The sequence below is a fragment of the Globicephala melas genome, chromosome 20 (genome assembly GCF_963455315.2).
Source record: "Globicephala melas chromosome 20, mGloMel1.2, whole genome shotgun sequence".
Classification (NCBI taxonomy): Eukaryota; Metazoa; Chordata; class Mammalia; order Artiodactyla; family Delphinidae; genus Globicephala; species Globicephala melas.
Window position 1 is genome coordinate 44,659,543 of NC_083333.1, and position 20,843 is coordinate 44,680,385.

General features: G+C 42.0%; 1 protein-coding gene across 2 annotated transcripts in view; it reads right to left on the reverse strand.

Moving 5' to 3' along the window:
• Nucleotides 1–4,667: 4,667 nt before the first annotated feature.
• SPOP (speckle type BTB/POZ protein) overlaps nucleotides 4,668–20,843 on the reverse strand; it is a 67,653-nt gene continuing 51,477 nt past the window's right edge. For both annotated transcript variants that reach the window (XM_030839698.2, XM_030839694.2), the window contains 5 exons: nucleotides 14,870–15,047; nucleotides 11,976–12,031; nucleotides 11,356–11,478; nucleotides 7,185–7,327; nucleotides 4,668–5,920 (listed from right to left, as the gene is read on the reverse strand). In XM_030839698.2, the coding sequence (XP_030695558.1) occupies nucleotides 5,776–5,920; nucleotides 7,185–7,327; nucleotides 11,356–11,478; nucleotides 11,976–12,031; nucleotides 14,870–15,047 (645 nt within the window). In that variant the 3' untranslated portion in view covers nucleotides 4,668–5,775. The remainder of the gene's footprint in view (nucleotides 5,921–7,184; nucleotides 7,328–11,355; nucleotides 11,479–11,975; nucleotides 12,032–14,869; nucleotides 15,048–20,843) is intronic.

Here is a 20,843-nt window from a genome sequence, read left to right on the forward strand (position 1 = left end):
ACACTGTGGAGACCACTTCCCTGGAATGACTGAAGATTACATTGGATTTATCAGGGGATGTGCCTACTTTTCATTAGTGTTTCAATAAAAATAAACACTTCCAATACCTGTAAGAGATAGCAAAAAAATGTTTATTTACCCAGAGAGATTAAAATGTGTAATATGACTATTGGTTCATGTATCAATGTCAATCTATCTATAAATTTCCAAAAAGGCAGTACTTCATTCTACCATTAAACTAGTAAGTGCATTTTAAAGTGCTGTAGGATAACAGGAAATAACAAAGCACAGATGTTGGAGGGCAAATTTGAAAGCACACCAGTGGTGTGCTGGAACCAGTTCACACTGGCTCTATAAAGCCATTCGTTAAAATTTTCAGAAATTTTGAGAGATGTTTGTTAAATGGCCAATTAAAAATTAAATTGTATCAATGTACAACTAACAGCAAAAGTAATAAATACTCAAAATTCATCTCTTCCTAATTACCTTACACTTTACCATTGCCATGGCTTGAGGTTCTACTCGTTTACCCCATCTGTATGGTGGCAGTACTCGACAGTGGGGAGCTGCACACCCCTTCCAACTCTGCACCCGGTAACGTCACCTCAGGGTTTGAAATGGCCACAGTGGGGGTATTTACACCATGGAAACTAGCAAATGCTACCAATCAGGGCTGACATTTTGGGGAACTAAATGTTATACCTTTAAGTAGCACGCCACTGAGCAAAACCACTGCCCAGAAAAACATTTTAAGGGTCTATAAGAAATGTGAAGCCAACTTTTACTTGGAAGATGGATAGGTTAAAGAAGTATAGAAACATGTGTCTGTCTTGAGGAAATCATTCTCAAAACTGTGGAAGGGTTGACGGTGATTGTTTTCTCAATTTGAAGCTATAATTATTCTACAGACATGACTTTTATTACAAACATCAGTCACTGAAGTGTCTGTAATTTTACGGAACAACCTGTATACCATCACTTCTAAACAAACATAAATGTGTTGACTAAATTGAGATGTTAAGTTCTTAAGAGTGGGTGGGAGAGATTCCCTTCCAAACTTCTGGAAAGAGTGGCTTACACTCAAGCCATGTTTGCTTACCTTCTCATCAGTCTTGGCTTCTGCCTCCACCATTTGACAGAAACTGCTCTAAGGTAACCGCTGACCTCCTTCCTGCTAAATTCAATAGCTTTTCAGTCCTCCGTGTTATGACCCCCCGGCTTTGTTTCTGTGGGCCACTCCCGTCTCCTCCATTAGACTGGATTAGTGGAGGGAAAATCCTACCCCTCACCTCAAACCTAGCCTAGCACTGTGTTTGCCACTTTCTAGGTGCTCAGGCACTGTTTGCTCAGTCAGTGGCCTGAGTTTTCATCTCTGTGACCTTGAGCAGTCATCTCACTTCTCTGGATGTGTTTTCTCAGACATGAAAAGAAGATGAGTTATGTGGGGGCCCCTTTTTTCCCCTGACGTTTGTCAAAAGCTCACCTTTCAGGGTCTTGAGGGGGCTAAAGCTCACCCCATTTCAACTGAGCATTATGAGCAGGGGTGCCCACTTGGGCAAATTCTTAGATTTCCACTTCCTTTCTGGTCTGGGGGCCTAAGGCCCAAAGCTATTCCTTTGCCTTCTGCTGCTTCTTGGCTCAGAGCCAGGTTGAGTGACCTCGAGGATGTTACGGTTCTATCACCTTGGGATGAACGGGAGCTGCACAACACAAGCCGGCAAGCGTACAGAACTCCCGTGAGATCTGTAAGCTACAGGTCCTGGTGCAACATTCCCATACTGGAGTAATGCATATTTTATCTTCATAATGTTTTCCCCCTGAGGTTGATCCCCTTCAACTCCTTAGTCATTTCTGTTGCTTGTACTGAATTCCCTCAAGTCTAAAATTCTCTTTTCCTAGAGCTGCAGGAATCAGAACCAAAGAGTATTCCAGATGCCACTTTCTACTCCAGCATTACAGGATTTACAGAGGGGGAATGATATCTTGCATTATAATAGCTTAGCCACATAAAGATCCCATCAGTCGACAACATTCAAGTTTCCGCTCTCATCTGGAGGTCAAAGCTTCTGGTTCTCCCAGCTCATTATCCCCAATACTGATCATCCTACATTTGCTTCCTTGCTTACTGTCTCCAGGAGGTGTCCACCTATTGGGTCAAAGTCCCCAAGGTGGCAAGGTCACTTCTGAAATTAAAAGGGGGGAAACACATCTACCTTGTGCATACACATACATAAAGAGCGGTCCGACCATACTCACCTGAATGCTGGATTAGTCAGCGAGCCATTAGAATTGAATCTAAATGATACAGGGCAGGGTTCAGGGAACAATCATGAGCTAAAGGAAACACACAGGCCCGGGCTGATTAAAAAGATAATTAGCTGTGGAAAATAAGGTTGGGCTCCAGCCAAGAATTTGTCTTTGACAAAGATAAACCAAAGGATCCAATATAGTCATGTTGGGGGGATTTAGTTGCTGTTCTTTTATAGGAGTTGAAGAGCCAGAACAAAGCAACAGTCAGTTTCAAAGTACAGCTCAACTCCGCCGCCCCCCCCCCCCGTTGTTTTGCTCATAAACATACAGGCTGTTTCCTTTCATCTGCACAGGCTCACGCAATATGGAGAACCTACAATAGGTTTAAGCCAGAATTATAAATGAATGCGCAGAGTGGTGGTCAAGCTAGAGATTTTTTGGCCTAAGAAAGAATCTTGATGTCTCTGGCTAGAATTTAAAAAAAAAAAAAAAAAAAAAAAAGAAGAGGAACCTCTTAAAGGCCTAAAAGCCCAGCAGACTTACCAGTGATAAGGAAAAGAGAGGCATCTCTTACCTGAATTGTTAAACCTCATAAAGCTGTTTGACATGCCTAATAACACAGCTTTAATCTCTACATAAGGAACAAGAAAAATTTTCCGTGAATGGCCAGATAGAGGGGGGCTGACAATAAGGAAGGAGGGAAGTTGGGGAATGATGCCAGATACAGTATTTGGACCTGAAACTGCAACTCCAAAGGTTCTGTGAAACTACTTGCCTGAAATATTGTTTTGATAAATAAGCCATATCCTTGTGGAATTGAAATCTCCAACTGTTCCACTGGCACGGACATCTCTGCAGTGACAGCACATGCCCCAGACTGTGGAGCTAACTTGAATTAAATTTCAGATGTGGGGGAACTCAGGGAGGGGCTGGTGGCAGTGGGAGGTTTATGAACAGTATGCTGGGGCTCTGATGTTGTCATAACCAGATGGCTTCAACTCTATCATTTAAACAGAAACAAACACGTCCAGAAAGAATAATGACAGGAGAGGCATCAAACAGCTTCACCTGTACCCGAAATCCTAACTGCTTTGTACCCAACAGTAAAGCCCACAGTGGAAATCCCGTAAATTTTGGGAAATCCCAGAAGAGACTTTCATCTTGCCAGAAGCTTGGTGCCAGAACTGCTACCCTCCTGAGGACATGTTCCCTGAACCTACCAGCCCCCAATCCACAGCTTTCTGTGATGAGGAAGGGCAAATCTGAAGCCCGGTTTGTCCTCCTGGATCCTCTGACACACAGGCCAGCTGAGGCACCTTTCCAGAGCTTCTGCTCTTGCCATCCCCACAGAAAGAAAGCTTTACCTCAGATTGCGTACCTAAACATTTCAGAAATGGAACTTCCTCCAGTTGCTTACATAATCTTTTCAGGGTATCACATTAGAAGAACTCTCACTCAAGTTTTGTAACCTTAGGCATGTCCCTCAGGGTCTCAATTTCTCTCACCTATAAAATGGGAAGATGCTATCTGTCTCTCATTTATCCTACCCAACCCATCGAGTTGTTGGGAAGTTCAAATGAGATACTGTACAGGAAGGTTTGCTGAAACGTGAGCAGTGCTGAGCCAGTGCAGTTACCTGAGAGACAGTGTGCGTACAGGAGACCCTGGGTACGCCCTGGTCCCCAGATCCACGTGCTGATCTGGAAAGTGAGGACTCAGGAGGCACAGGACAGCAGCCAGGACATGGAGAACTGGGCACTTGCTCACATAGGTGACACTTAGGAGGAAACCGAGAAGCGCAAAGGAGTGGTTTCTAATAAGCAAATCCTGCCTTTGATTAGACTGATAATAGGTCAAATAATACACACCTTGGCCCAATGGCCAATGGTTCTCCAGTGTATCCCACTGCCCTGTCCAGCACTGCTGCAGGAAAGGCAGAGGAGGAGCCCCAGAGCATTCCTGTGAGCTCACTGGGAATTTGGACATTAACTTTTCTGCAAACACATCCAGTCAGTGACAGAACCAGTCAGAGATAAGAACTTCCCTTTATTAAGTCTCCACATTCATGTCCCCTTGATATTTTTGTATTTACTTAAGCAGAAGGGGGATTGGGAATTCGGTCTTAAAACATGTAGGGCGCAGGAAAGCCCACTCCCGTTACTCGCCTTGGCAGAAGCAGCCTGATTCCTCAGTAGGATGTGGACTGTGAGCTAAGAAGGACAAGGGACTGGCGGATGCTGGTAGCTCACAAAGGAAACTTGAGGTTAGGGAGACGCAATAAATTCCTACCGCTTAGACGTCCGGGGCATAACCTCTGCAAGCTAAAGAATCGAACTAGGCCTTCAAAATCCCTCAAGGGACTCAGGCCCCGAAGACGAGCCAGGTGAGTGAGACAAAAGACCAGAGATACCACACAGTACAAAATAGTCATTATTTATATTTTCAAAAAGAAAAAAATTAACATTTGGAAGTTCTCCCCTGTAGGAAGAGGGGCGAATTGGAAGGAACAGGACTGGCTCCTATGCAGGTGGCAAGTCAGGTACGAACAGCTGAGCAATCTGGGCTGGGAGTTTTTCCACACAGCATTAATAATAAAATTTCCTTTTCTCGTCTTTTTGCTCTGTTTTTGTTTTGTGTGTGTTTGTTTTTTAGAAAAAGGAACAGGGGAGAAGAAATAAAATCAGAGAAAAATGCCAAAAAACATTTTCCACAATATCTAAAAACAGAGAACCATAGTTTTTGTCAAGACAGTATGAATTCTGGATGAATTACTTTTTCCAGTTTTCAACACCAAATAAAGATTTTTTTTTCCAAAAGCTACCACATCAGAATACTCATCTTCTAGATCAAATCATCTCCTTCCCCTTTCACCTCTCCTTGTTGTTTTTCATAAAAGGGTAACGGGAAGTATTGTGTTCTTGCAAACAATAAGTGCTAACAACAAGAGAGCTCTTCTGATACTTGCATGGTGCGTGGTGAGTTCTCACAAATACCCAAGTTTTAGCACAGCTGGATGTACTAAAACTTAACATAAATACTACTGGAATCCAAAAACTGATTTTTGAGAAATTCTGCAAAAATCCTTTCTTCTTTCCTTTTCCCTTCTCTTAAAACTAAATGTCCTTTTTTAATTTTCGTTTTGCTCCAGGCACCTGACGATCTGTTCTGCTCAGTCAGATGCAGACAGGTTTCTCCAAAGTACCACCGCTGGGATGTCCTCAGGGCTAGCGCCTAAACTGAATCCCCGCAGTATCAAACTCGGCCAGGCCAAAGAGAACACAGTGACGCAGCAACAGGATTTTCATTAGGTTGAACAGCCCCGAGTCCCGGGCCCTTCCCTCCCCCCACCCCCATTTCCCCCAAGTTTACTTAGTGCTGTTTTAAAAGTCTGGGGCCACGATGCAGTCTTTTCCCCCCACAACGGAGTAGAAGCTCCACAGATTGCGCTGTCTACCTGGTGGTTTGTGGCAGCAACAGTGGCTGCTGCTTCTGGAAAGTAAACGGAGTCTTACAACAGGCAGGATCTTAGGACTGCTTCAGGCGCTTGCGCGGGGGTCCCAGGAACGGGCACTGTGCTGAAGCCAGAGAGCGGTACGCCTCAGCCACCAAGTGGGGATGTGACACCACCATTGACTTCCACCCGGAGGTCTCCAAGACGTCCGAAGCATGACTAGGAGAAATGCGAGAGATGGGTTACCAGAGGGGTGAATGGAGGATGAATTACACAGCCACCTAGACAGCCGAATTTCCCAGGGTTTGCTGCTTTGGGTGTCAATGCAAGACGTACTCAGACAGAACCCTTAACATGCATGAGAATTTGCTTGTTAGAAAACGTGCAGACAGGTGACCGGGTTACGACTGTTGTAACTCTGAAAACTAGGACTCTGAGACGCTATGTTCTCAGTTACAAAAGATGAAATGTTCCTCAGGCTCTTCTCTACATCATCAATGCTCTTCATATTCATTGGTGATGCTGATAAAGAGAAAGAGCAAGACTTCTCTGGGTCAGACAGCTCTGAGCTTCCATCTGGCTTTGCCACTTACTAGTCCCATAACCACAAAGCAGGTCATAGCCTGGGGCCTATTTGATAATCGAAAAAGAGGGGCTAATACTCACACTTCACTGAACAGTTAACATCTAAAAAGCACCAAGCAGGTGTCCAGCACAGAGTGAGCACTCAGGACAAAGAACACTTTGCTTCGGAACAATCTTACAGACTTAGAGGACATCATTTCCTGTTTTCAGGGCATTTTCTGCGTTAAGTAATGCTTACTCACCTACCCTGCGACCTCTTAGACCTCTCACCCCCCAGAACTGCTGTTTTGAGGGCTTTAGTGGTAGGCCTGCTTCTCTTCCTGGGGTTTTTTCCAACTTTTGCTCCCCATCAGGCAAAGGAGTATAACATGTCCCACTGAGAATTATTTCAGAAAGTAATATGGTCATTTAGGATGAAGGAACAGTTCTACTGGAATTTACACTTCTTTCTCAAAACAGTTATTTTACGACCTCGTCTCCTGATCATGCCTTCTCTTTTCCCCCGTTCTGCAGTCGACCGCTGGACACTCTTACTAACTCATAAAAATCCACTTCTGCTCTCCCAGAGATCTGCATGTCTTTTTTTTAAGCCGGTGAGTGTGAAGTACAGATACTATCGCTTTAGGGGACACAGCTTTTTCAGACCAGCAAGTTGTCATTTTCATCAATTCTGATCCTGCAAGGTAGTAATACACTTCACTCACCAATCAGATTAGACTGATGAAAGCAGAACCATTTTTCACACCGTCAAGCTGAAGGAAAAGATGGACACTCTCTACTTACTACTAAAAAGCTTAATGAAGCTACTCACCTGTTTCACTCACCAATTCAAAGTCTTCCTTTCTCATTCGTTAACTAACCCAACTACCCTGAAAGAACTTTGAAGATGACAACTCACTAGTTGATGAAATCCACTGCCTGAGTTTTCAGCTGATCTGCGCTGTGGAGGTCAGCCAGGATGAGAATCTCTGCGGCGTTCTCCACGGAGAGGTTACTGCAGAGGGCATCCTCACACATGACCTTTAAACGCTCCAAGGCATACTGTAAAACACAAGCGTGGCTGTCGTCAGAGCAGGAATGCTCTGGACTGACTGCTACTGAAGTTGTTTTCTTCAGCTGTACCATCACGTAACTGGATACCTTAACAAAACTGCACAGACCACGAAAATGCTGCTACTGCAATTATAAAACAAAACCACACTCCGAAGGCCGAAATGAACAGCATAGCTGTTGCATAGCTGCCATTCAAGTTCTAAAGTCTATTAGAAAAATGGCAATTATGGAATAGACCCATATCTTCAAGTTTTCCCCTACCCTGACTACCATTAAAGTGTCTCTTAAACCATCACCACCTACCCTTACAATGAGGTATTTCTCTGCTTCAAGTCGACAGGGACATTACATTTAAATTTCTGCAATCCTTTTATTTAGAGCCAGACTAGGGTGCAGCACAGTCCTTTCTTTCTACTTAAGCATTGTCACCAGCCCAGCAGGATATTCCAACTGTCCCATCAGGCTGTGAAAAGGAGCCCTGTGGTGACATTCACCAGCATCTCTACCACTAGTTATTCCTGAATGAGTGTCAACTAAAGGCCTCCTTTTCAACAGAAAAGGATAAATGGAGTCCTATCTTATCGGGGTTGAGGTTAAGATTCTTAGGGTAGAAGAACAAAGCAACAGAGACCCTGGATCCAGTTTCAGCCTAAAAACTTCCTGTTTTCCAAGTAAAGGGTATAAATAAATGTTCTGGAAACGAAGGCCTAGGTTAACATTGGGCACATCTGATCTACCTGATTTGTTTTGATGCAACTGTGCTACTTGCTCTCAAATATATTATGAACCTACTAAGGAATTTCAGGGAAAAGGGGGAAGAAGGGATAAAGGAAGGCACAAAATAAAATGTCATTAATCAGCTCATGGGAGAATGATTTGCTCTGAGGGTATCCACAGTCTCCATATAGGTCCCATCTTGAGGGCCTGAGAACTGAATGACACAACACTCCTTCAGGCTGAATCATGACGGTCAAACCAAGACACTTTTATTGTTATGAATTCTGGGTGAGGAGGCATATCTGCTGGCACTGTGATCTCCTGCAGCAAAAAGAGAATTTTATTGGTTTTGGGTGCAGCTTTAATTTCTTACATTTGAGTAACTAGAAAACAGTTTCCGTGGAAAACGGGAATGACACTACACAAGAAAGAAATTAGGCTGCCGTTTTTGTTTTAAAAGACTGGAAAAGGTTAAGTAAATGTTCAGTCTTCATACAGTGCTGCAGAGAATATTCGTCTTATCCTTTCTCAATAAAATTCTTTTAAAAGGACTTTTACTGTGAATAGCTCTGATCCCTACTGCATAATTAGACAAGAGTAGCCATTTTCGTCCCTTGGGGACAAAGGTTTTTTTCTTAATTATGCTTCTGAAAAACCTGCCTAATGGTAGTCCTTACCCGGGAGATTGAAATTTGTCTCCTAGGCCTGGGCTATGTGTTTTGTTTTGTTTTTGGTCTAATTACATATGTCCCCAGGAGACTGGAAAAACTTAGAAGAAGCTGTTTTAGCCTCTTGGGTAAATTCTAGATGTTTAGATCCTTCCATGAAAATTTTCTTATTCTGTTTTCCTGAAGCTCACAAGGAGGTGTAAAGGTAAAAATGTTTTCAAATAAGCTTAGAGCAACGACTGTCTAATGGGAAATTGTGAATGGAATTTGAAAAACGCACCCTTCCGTTACTTCTCATTCATAAATTTAGAGCACCGCTGTGATTCAACTGCTTTAACTAACACATTGTACTGAAAAGCACCAACCTCAGAACGTCAGTTCAGGCTGACCCCCGCTCTCTCTACTTACAATAGGTTCCCAGTAGGCTCTCTGGCTGAGGAGCAGGAATGAAAACCCAGGGACACAGATGTCTAACCCTGGCCCTGAGAATGTACAACTCTGAGTTTTAGTATTTCTGTCTAAAAATTGGACCTTGTGATGCTACTCATCCTTATGGGAGCTAGACAATGAGGGGGATAAATGCCTGGCTGGTATGTATAAGCACAAGTGGCTGCTTCACTGAAAATCAGAGGAAGGGGACTTCCCTGGCAGCCCAGTGGTCAGGACTCTGCTCTCACTGCCGAGGGCCTGGGTTCGATCCCTGCTTGGGGAACTAAAATCCCACAAGCCATGTGGTGAGGCCAAAAAAAGAAGAAGAAAAAAAAAAAAATCAGAGGGCAGATGAGGCAGAATCATTATAAACTCATGTTTATAAGAAGCAGCCATTTGGGCTGTGTATTCTACTTCCCCAGAACTCACAGCGAATATTTTCTTTGCGTTTCCACTGGAGGCAAGTTTCCTCTGGTCAGAACTGAGCTAGACTGGAAGGGTATAGGATGTTCACATTGCTTAATTGTACTTAATAAAGTCTTGAAAGGTGATAAGAAAGGTGCAGCTATTACTCAATCCTTTTCACCGGTAGCACTGATTGGGTTTACATGCCTCATCCTCTACAAACACTCCAAAAAGATGATCAATAAAGATAAAACCTCCACTGTAAACACAAATACTCTCCTCCGGGGTGCTAAGGGAGAAGGATGGAGATTACTCCCGGGAGTGAATCCTGAGAAGGCTCTAGTGCTCTCAGGCCAGAGCCAGCTGTGCCCCTCGGGTGGGCGCTGCAGCATCACGGCAGGAAAAGGAGGCACCTCCAGCAGAGAACCATCTTTCTCACGGGGTCTACTGCTGGCCGGGTTTAAGCCCTTTAACACCCTTGCCTCAACTGCCCCCCAAAGTAAGAGAAGCTTCCACAGGATAAATAGCAATCCTTTTACACCCCCCCCACCCCCACCCCTCAGTCACGTTTCCTCAGACCACAGGGCCTTGGAGGAACAGGTCACTGCTCTCTCTGGTCTATCTACACAATGAAAGTCAGTTTCCCAAAGTGTGTTTTGGGGAACACTAATCCCCAGAGGTGATCCTTGAGAAAAGTAACTCCAGGGTTAACTAAACTGGAGAAATTTGTCTATTATATTCTCTTTTAGAAAACTAACAGTACACACTGACATACTAAAGGTTCTGAGAAAGGTCCTGCTATAAAAGAGCAACACAAAAAAACCCAGTTTGACTTGGTGTTTCATTAACCTCTTCCCCTCAACCCTATTTTGGGAATCACCAGCCTGTTGTTTCAGGTAATAACCATATTTCCTTAAGGCTAAGATCTATATTTTTATTTTCACACTTTAACATTTCTCAAATTAAAACGTGTCTTACAATCAAAGCATACATTTATTGTAGTAGTCTCTCTTTTTTCCCAAAGATCTATTCGTCATCTTTCAATTCTGAATATGGTATATTTCAATAACTTCTAAGATAAAAGCTGAAAATGCTAATAAGCAGGATACTAGGTAAAAGTTATTCTCTTACTGACAAAGTTTAAATAAAAGTTAATGAACTCAAGAATATTTTTGTAAATTACAAAGCCAAATTATAAATCCAAATGTTAGTATTATCTGAATCTTTAAAATCACTGTGGTTAAATTTGAGATCGGCAAGAGAAGAGAGGTAAACATCAACTCATCCTTCTTCTCCATAATTAGGATGACCATATAATTTGCCCTTCAAAGCAGGATACTTTTGAAAATAAAAAGGGCGCTATCAGTAACTGTGTTGGAACACGAGTGTAAACCAAGACTGTTCTGGCCAAACTAAGATGTATGTGGGACTTCCCTGGTGGCCCAGTGGATAAGACTTTGCGCTCCCAATGCAGGGGGCCTGGGTTCAATCCCCGGTCAGGGAACTAGATCCCACATGCGTGCCGCAACTATGAGTTCGCATGCCGCAACTAAGAGCTCGCATGCTGCAACTAAGGAGCCTGCCTGCCGCAACTAAGAAGCCCACGCGCTGCAACTAAGGAGCCCGCCTACTGCAACTAAGACTGGTGTAACCAAATAAATAAATAAATATTAAAAAAAAAACGTAACTAAGATATATGTTCATCCTGCCCACAAAGCAACATAAAAGCCCAGTCATGAAACTCAAGAGGTCACCAAGACTCCTAGTCTTGTTGTTATTGTCCTGTTCTCATCTCACCTTGTCAGCAGCTGCCAGCAAATCGTCAGCCATTTTATCGAGGTTCGGAGCCTTCCCCGTGTAAATGAAGCACATCATTTCCTTAAAAACTTCAGGCTCCACATCATTGATTTCAACCCGATTCTATGCCAAAGAAACTAAAAATGAGAAACATTCCAACGGAACAGAATCCCTAAACAATTTTCATGATTTTAAGCTCTGATGAAGAGAGGAGCTCATACCATTTTAAATCTAACACGAATGGGAAAGTTCTCTTTGCCCTATTTGATTGTAATAGCCTTTTCTCCCATCATATGTACCACCTTTGTTTTCTCAAATACAATAGCAAGACAACTATACCTTTGATTTTTCACCTTTCTTTTCCTCAGTAGAAACACGTGTCTAATACCCTCACCCAAGACTATTTGGATGACCTGCCTGGTATAGTGTTTCTGCTTTACCTAGAATGCTTCCAGACTACCTCTCTCTGCTCTCAGAAATTGTCTGTTCGGGGAACTCTACTCCATTTGAATAACATAATAAGACAAAAAAAACCAGGAAAATAAATCTGCTGCCAAACTGGGAAATGATCTGATTCTAGCCACCTAGCTAAAAAGAGGTATCTCTATCCTGTTACATACCTTTTTGCTTTCCTCCATTTCATGTTCAAACATGGCACTAAAAACTGGAGAACGAGCTACAAAGTGAAAGGAAAACAGAAACAGATATGGTTATCACACCAAAATCTCTTGGTTCTTCTGTTATGAAGAAGAGATCATTTTCTTTTTTTCTTTTCTGGCCACACCATGTGGCTTGTGGGATCTTAGTTCCCCGACCAGGGATTGAACCTGGGCCAATGGCAGTGAAAGCACCGAGTCCTAACCACTGGACTGCCAGGGAACTCCAGAAGAAGAGATCATTTTCTTTCCTGTCCCACTACTACAGAAATGGTCTTTTATATCAAATTATGCCAGAATTATAAAATTACTTTCTTTTTATATTATACAATAAGTCAATAATTATTATATAATACGTAGGAAAAATAAGAAATCACTTCTTTCAAAATAATTTATTGGCTTCATTCCAACCATTCATATTTCAAGGAGATTACTCAAATTACCTATGTTAGATGACAATGATATCCTCTGAGTAGATCTTGGGGTTCAAATGGAAGCTCCTTCATGGTCTAAGCAGGGTGTCCTAATACCTGCATTTTTGCCTGGAACAATGATACCTACACTTCCTCCGCTTCCAGGGACCACACAGCAAGGAGGTCAAGAACAGGGCTCAATGGCATCCCTTAGCTAGGTGAAGTGCAGGCTTATTTATGGCAGGCTGTCTGTTCCTCCAAGCCATGCATTATCAACAGAGATGGTAACGCCCCAAAGAGGTGAAAACAATCTTAGGTATCACAATCATTTGTGGCCCTTCAGATCTTAACCCAACTAGACAAAATCTTATTCCTTAATGTCTTAGTTTTTTCCTTAGGGGTGGGAATAATGAAAAAAGGTTCAGAAACAGTGTTCTAAGCCATGCCCATTCTAGTCTAATGAACACCATGAAAAATAACTAAACTTAATTTCAACCATGAAAGTAATAAAATGGCTAAGAAGTCAAATTTTATCATGTCCAATAAATCAGGGGTTTTGGTGAAAGCTGAGACTACCAACCTCTATCGAAGAGAGGAGGGACAGATGGAATATATAGAAGGAGTTTCAGCTAACAGGCACCTGGAACTTTGACCTAATTTATGTCAGAAAGGACTAATTTTAGATTGGCCATTTTCTAACCACATAATCTTGGGCAAATCACGTAACCCTCTGAACCTCAATATTTTAATCTATTCCAAAAGAATATCAGTTCTCATTGTTCTTATCTCTGCAAGGCTATAGACTATAAGGTACTATATAAATACATTACAGAAGCTGAAGACTAAAGGGCTGGTGCTTTTAATAAAGAGGGAAGGGTCCAAGGCAGCAATACGCCTAGAGGGATCAGTGGATAGAGAGAAGCTGATGTTACGAGAATGAAGAAAATGATCTAGGGAGACTAAAGGAGAGTGAAAAGAGAACTAAGGCAGACCCTTAGGGGATCACAACGTTTAAAGGGATGGGTGAAGAAGAGGGAGGCCACACATTAGAAGGAGCCAGAAAGCCAGCCAGAGAAACCAGAAGAAAGGCGTCAAATAATATATAAACTAGAGTCCCTCAAATTTAGGAACTAGCAGGTCATGTAACTTTGGAAAACCGCTTTTGTGGCATGGAGGCAAACTGAGGGTAAGTGGGAGGAAAGAATAGAGAGAATGAATATGTTAACTCAAGAAACTTAGCTCTGGGAAATAAAGAGAGAATTAACTAGAGGGAGAAGCTTGAGCGTGTTTACAGGCTGAGCGTGAACAGGCAACAGGAGAGAGATGGCAACGATACCGGAGAACAAGGGTCTAACTGGCAGAGTAAGGCTTCTGAGAGGGCAGCGTGAGACAGAACAACGGTAGAAAGCAGTCTGCTTTGGACACGAAGAACACCTCCTCCACTGAGAAGGCAGAGAAAATGCAAGGGGGAGGCAAGAGCCGAGGGAGAAGGGCCTTGATTTTCTCTTGGAAGAAGTAGCAAGGTCGTCTTTTAGGAGCTGGAGATTAAAGGAGAGTGGTAAAGGTGTGAAGTGTCTATTGTTGAGAAAAAGAAAAGGAGCTGACTACGCATCTGTAGAAAGGGGTCTCGGCAGTGCCGAGGGCCTAGCTGAGCACAGAGGCACGCACACAAGAGTTAATGCCTTCCTTTAGCAAGTCTCAGTAACACCTAGTTGAGAGAGGGATCAGGAAGATGGTTAGACTGAGCCAGACAGAGGTTTTGCCAGGTGTGTACTTCAGAATGACAGGGCTGATGGTCTTGGTAAGAAATCTGTTACCTGAAGGTTCATGTGATTTCCTCTTACATCTCTTGGCCTGAATATAATTTTGTGGCTGAAAGCTACGCTTCCCTGTGAGGTAAGGCCATCAGTCTGCCTTAACAGTTCCTGCTGTGTGCCAGTCTTTCTGGTCTTAAAGACCAAGGGCCTATTACTAGAACAAGACCTGATCTTCCACGTCACTGGCAACATTCTCATTCTTCTAGTAAGTTTGTATGGAAGAGAGGGCTAAGACCTCCAGGGCTGGGGATTTGGCTATGTGGTGGTTTAGTCCTGAGTCCAGAATCCTCTCCATTACATCCTAAGTCCCTGTCTAGGGGCTGATACCTGCTCTTAACCAGTGTTTTGACATCTAGCCTCCAGGTGCAAAGGCATCCAATACACATCATCATCCATTCCTTGCAAATGATGGCCTAAGTCCACTACAGAGAGAAAAAAAGAAGGAGCATTTTTATGGAGAGTAGCCTTTTTGGTTTTGACAACGAATGTCACCACAATATAAAAATATATTTAGCTGCAGTTTTTTTGGACTAGTTCAAAAAGTTGAAGTCATTCAAAAGGTGATTATGCAGCCTACTGTTTTTCCTCGTTTAACCACAACTAAAGCTCCCCATGAATAAATACCAACCTGCTAAGATAGCTTTGTGAGCCTGGAATTCCTGGCCAGCAACACACAAACAACAGTCTGTGAACCGGGAATTCTCCCACAGTCCTCCTAACTCATCCGCCAACCGGCACTCAGGAACCTTCACCATATTCATGGTGTTCTGGCCAGAAATGTTGACAGAATCTTGCACCACACTCACCTGTGAAAGATAAGAAAACACAGTCCAAAGCTTTTATTACCAGGAATTTTCTTCCCAGCAGGAGGAGAGATGACTTTTACCTTGTTGTTATGGTACATTTAGAAACTGATGTTAGGCATATTCTCTTGAAACCACCTTCACAAATGAAGTCTTTAACCTCTGGATCAAGTAATTTCCAAACTATCATGATCATACTTATTCTACACCATCTCAGGACAGTAAGGAGAGAGCCCCACAGATCTCCTTCTCTTCCAAACTTCTAACAAGCTCCTCCTTCCCTGCCCTGAAGACCTGGGCAAAACCCCCAGAGGGAAAAAACTGACAAAAACAAATGTTAAACCTCAAGTATTTACCTTATTCTGCCTTAAGCAAAAGGTTAAATATAAAGAACTCTATAGAAACTACCATTTAAACTAAACTCTCCAGAGAAAAGACTCTAGTAAGCCTAAGAGCACTTCACTTTTTCAGTTGGGTCTGGAACAGAAAAATAAAATGCAGCTTCCATAAGGCATTTCCTCACAAATGTTAGTTTAATGAACAGGACTGGGCCTGCAAGATCTTGCGTAGTGGTAACTGGGTGGGTATCCCACACCATTTATACCCTCACTCGGTCATTGGTGACAACGACATACAAGATGACTGGCTCCAGCTGGGCATGCACTTACAGCTGTGCAACACAATGACGACAACGGGTTTATAGAGGAATCCAACTTGCCGCTTGGCTTCAGCAGCAGCATGGTTTAACCAGTTGAATTAACTGTTCAGTCTAGAGAAAAACCCTGGTAACTTCTAGATGGATCAATGAAGCTCACATAAGTTTGTCAGGATACAAAATACAAGGATTTATAAACCATATAACATCATAAAATAAATGTAAATGACCAAACTGAAGATGAGACCGAACAGATCAGTCTTCCGCCTGACAACCCTGGCTATGCGTCCTCTCCTGTATCACATTAGGCTAGAAATGTTCAAATGAAAGCAGAATTCACAAACCCTGAGAATCAGCTCCCCACTCTTGCTATTCCTATGAGTTAGATGAGAAAGACAGCTGAGGAGCATCCTAAATGACCCAAATTTCTTTTAACCTTCAAGAGGCAAGTCATCCCTTCCTTAAATGCAGTCATAAACCCAGAGGCAAAGTTAATGCCCCATCCAAGTGACCTGTAGTCCCTTCTGCGTAGGAGTGAGATATTTACTATCAGGTCATGAAGTTTATTCATTTGTTTAAAGCTGGCTGTTACGGTCTTGGGCAATGAAGCAACCAAGCTAATGAACTATGAATGTGCTTAGCATCAGTACCACATTTATCAGAGCCAGAGTATAACATTATTTTAATAGCCCAGGACCCAACACAAACCACTCCACAGAGATCGTCCCATGTAAGATCTCTAATTTGGTTCAGCAACTTTCTCATATTAACACCCTTACTTCTTTGATATAATATTAACACCGAAAGTAGAAGTGGCCTACTTCCAGTTTTAGCTTCAAAATACTGCTGATTTAAAAACAAACAAACAAAGCACCAAGGAAAAGACCAATTAAATCCAACTTCCTCATAGGGAAAGGCAGGAATCGCTTGGGATGGCCAATGAAGGGAATGGAGAACGCTTTTGGCACTGGGTTCCTAAGCTTGAATTAAACCAGGCTGACAGGAGCCCAAAGTCATTAACACTTGATGGCAATCTACTAGACTGGGTAAAATGAACTGGCAAGAGCCAAGCTGATTTGCAAACTGTGGTGACCAGTGGACTCTGTGCTGGTTGCACGTGCACTTGGTAATGAGTGCGGCCCAAAGACTGTGACTCCTCTCACTGGGGCAATTCCTCTCTTCAGACACAGACAGGAACACAGCAGGAAGGAGAATGTACCTTTACTGTCTGAGCCAGACTTGTTCTGCAGATATATGGATGCCTGGAGTCTCCAGAGCTCTGAATGTCTGGCACCTCTTACCAACATTAAATACGCTTAATTAAAAATAAATTTTAAATGGCATACACAAATGAGTCTTCAGAGCCCAAACTTTTAACTTAGAAAGGGATTGTTTTCCTCTGCAAATGATGATGCTAAAATGATACCATTTTGAGAAAAACTAAAGATTTTTTTTTAATGCCTATAAAGTTGACTACGGAGACTCATTCAAAATTGCAGCTGTGAAGATGACGTGACTGTGACATTTATGTCTTAGAAATGACTGCATGAAAATGTCTCAGGAAGGCTCTATAACCCTCTAAATTTCAAGTTGTAAAAGGGCCTCACTTTTAAAGTCAATTCCTTTTCTTAAAAAAGAAAATTTCATAAAAGACATAAAATTTCATAAAAGATTGTGCCATTTCTTGTTTACTTTGTCTAAACATAGAATGTCAAGGTAAAACCACTGAAATATATTTTTAATTTCTGTATAATTAAAACAATCAAGAAAAAATAAACAGACGGCATATAGATTGTTTATAGCAGCAGCACTATTGCTAATCAAAAGACTAGCAACAAACTAAATGTCCATCAGGGGACTTCCCTGGCGGTCCAGTGGTTAAGAATCCGCCTTCCAATGCAAGGGACGTGGGTTCGATCCCTGGTCAGGCAGCTAAGATCCTGCATGCCACAGGGCGACTAAGCCCACACGCCGCAACTACTGATCCTGCACACTCTGGAGCCCACACGCTAAACTAGAGAGCCTATGTGCTGCAACTACTGAGCCCGTGCGCCACAACTAGAGAAGCCCACGCACCACAACTAGAGAAGCCCATGCACCGCAACTAAGACCCAAAGCAGCCAACTAAATAAATATTAAAAATAAATAAATAAATGTCCATCAGCAAGAGAATGAATAAACAATCAACTGTCGTGTGAATACACAGCAAACTACTGTACAGCACTAAAAATCAAGAATTATAGTTACATTCACAATATAAATAAATTTTAGAAACATAATATGAAAACAGCAAGTCCTAGATGACTACATACATCCTGACACCATTTTCATAAAGCTCAAAAACAAGTGAACCTAAACAATATATTGTTCAGGCATGCAAATAATGAACAAGGGAATGATAAACAATTCAAAAGCGCTATTCATTATCATCATCTGAGTAGGAAGACAACAGGTCTAAGGGACAGGGGAGAAGCATATATAGTTCTCAGTTATTGGTGATGTTGCTGGGTTGGGTGGTAGGTTTACTACATTATCATGTTTTATAACCTATAATGATAATACATATTTAATCACCAGTTTTGTAGGTCAAGATCAAATATTATTAGCATTTTCATAAGTTTAACTAATATATACAAATAATCCATTTAAAAATGATAAAAAGAAAAATTAGTAGACCCACATATTTAAAATTTGGCAAAAATACATATTCCCAGGCTTTGAACGGATATTCTGTGTTTGATAAGGAAAGAGATGTTTTAAGAGTTAACTAGGGGCTTCCCTGGTGGCGCAGTGGTTGAGAGTCCGCCTGCCGACGCAGGGGACGCGGGTTCGTGCCCCGGTCCGGGAAGATCCCACATGCCGCGGAGCGGCTGGGCCCCTGAGCCATGGCCGCTGAGCCTGCGCTCCACAACGGGAGAGGCCACAACAGTGAGAGGCCCGCGTACCAAAAAAAAAAAAAAAAAAAAGAAGAGTTAACTAGTATTGAGATATTTCATATTTGGTATTTCATATTTCATATGGTATTTAATATTTCAACTTTAATTGCAACATTACAAAGAGGCACTGGAATCTTCTACCTGTCAGAGGCATAAACACTGACGGTGGAATACACGTATATTTATTGCTAACAGCTACTTGCTTTCAATATAAATAAGTGGAAAGAAGATCAATAGAAGCTGAAACATTTCAAGTAGATTTTCTATGGTCCAAATTGTTACAGAGAAAATTAAAAGTGTAAAGCTTTCACGATTCTCTCTTTCATTACCAAAAGAAAACTTGGTAGAGCCCATGTTTCCTTGGGTAAATGGCATTCAGTTTCACTTAGTGTAGCACAGCAGACTAGAGATGGAAAATGGAGAGCTGACATAGCCCTGACACTAATTTGCTGCACAATGTTAGTAAACTTACCTGACCTCCTTAGGCACTGCTTCTCTCCCCAGTAACATGAAATGAAGAGAAAAGAACGAACCTAGCTCAAAGGATTGTGATAAGAGACAATTAAGGGAATGCGTTAACTAAGCAACATCAACTTGGAAGAACTGCCATACTTCCTAATAGTCAGACAGAAAGATCACCGAGAATCAAAAGTGAACCCAGTGCAGCACATTACAAACAAAGACTACTCAGTCGGCATTTTTCAGAGTTTCATTAATGGTTTTACCACTGAAATACAACCCAAACACACAAATGTGTGATTCTCAGTCTTTCGCCTTCGGATTCCCTCTTGTGGCCTCTGGGAACAGACCAAAAATATCCACAAAACAACTGCACTTATTACTTACATCAGGACAGGACAGAAGTGCCTGGGCCAAAGACCGAGTAAGGAATGGAACAGTGGAGTACTCATAACCTAAATTTGTATGTGGACATCAACTTCATAAAGGCCTCTAAATTATAACAAAATACTAACTAAACCAATAATAAATAAATATGAACAAAATAAATTTGTTTATAAATATTCTATTGATAGAAGTAGCACAGGTCAGAAGGATAGAATTTGCACCAAAGGACGATCCAGCTCTGAAATGCACTAAGAACTTAGATGAGCTGCAGACATTTTTAAAACCCACACATTCAAAACACACCCCCCACGCAACTGTCTTGCAATGCTGAATGCTACTAAGTCCACAGAGAGCCTTGGAACAGAAACGAGTCTCACTAGGCACAAGCCCAAGAACAAGAAGCAACACTCAGCACCTGTGGCCAACAGAGAAGTGTGAGAGGAACAGATGGCACACCTGGTCCGATGGTAAGAAACCGATGGCATCAGCAGAACTCAACAGACGTTTCCCTGTTCAACATCTCCTCATTTCCAAAGTGTCATCTCACTTCCCTTCTAAGTCAGTAAGGCATTTCTAAACTTAACCACAGGATTTCTCCTAAGAGAATTTCATATGGGGAAGCAAAGAGAGAGTGCACCTCGGACTTAACTACAGGATGAGAGATTGCCAAGTGAGGGCAGGCCAACTGGTTTCCAAATCAAGAATGTCAATACAAGGGCTGGAGCAGATGGAATGGATCTGGTGATGGTATAGAGGGGAAGCATGTAAGAAAAGGCTGGACCCACTGTGGACTTGAAAATGCTACAGTAAAGGTTTTGGTGTTGCCTAAAGCACCAGATGCATTATTTAGAGGCGATTTCTCTTCCTTCAGAGAGCAGTTCAAAAATTGGCTTTCATTTCCAACAGAAATTAGAGTTTTCCACTCTTTTAATTTTTTTCTGAAATATAGGATCTCTAAGGTGGGTGAATATTAAATTGATGGTTTGTTTATGTAACATCCAACATGACATAAAACCACCTAATTGTTCTCATTTCTCCACTTGGGCAACTGAGTATGATCTATAACTACTTGGATTTATGTAGAATTCAAATTCCAAGTCCATCAGACAAAAAACAACTGCAAAATTTTATGTATTTTTACAGACACCATCACTCTAGTATTTCCTTCTTTTACTTAGCAATTAAAAAGGAGAAAAGGTAGTTATTATGCAAACTATACTTTATGTATTCAGTGTGATATTTTAATAAACTATAGCTCCCAAATTTCCTAATCATCAGCAACTATTCCGTGGAAATATTCAATGAGCTGTGACTTGGAAAAGAAGCTGGCTACTGCTGGCCAGGCCTCGTCTACAAAGGGGC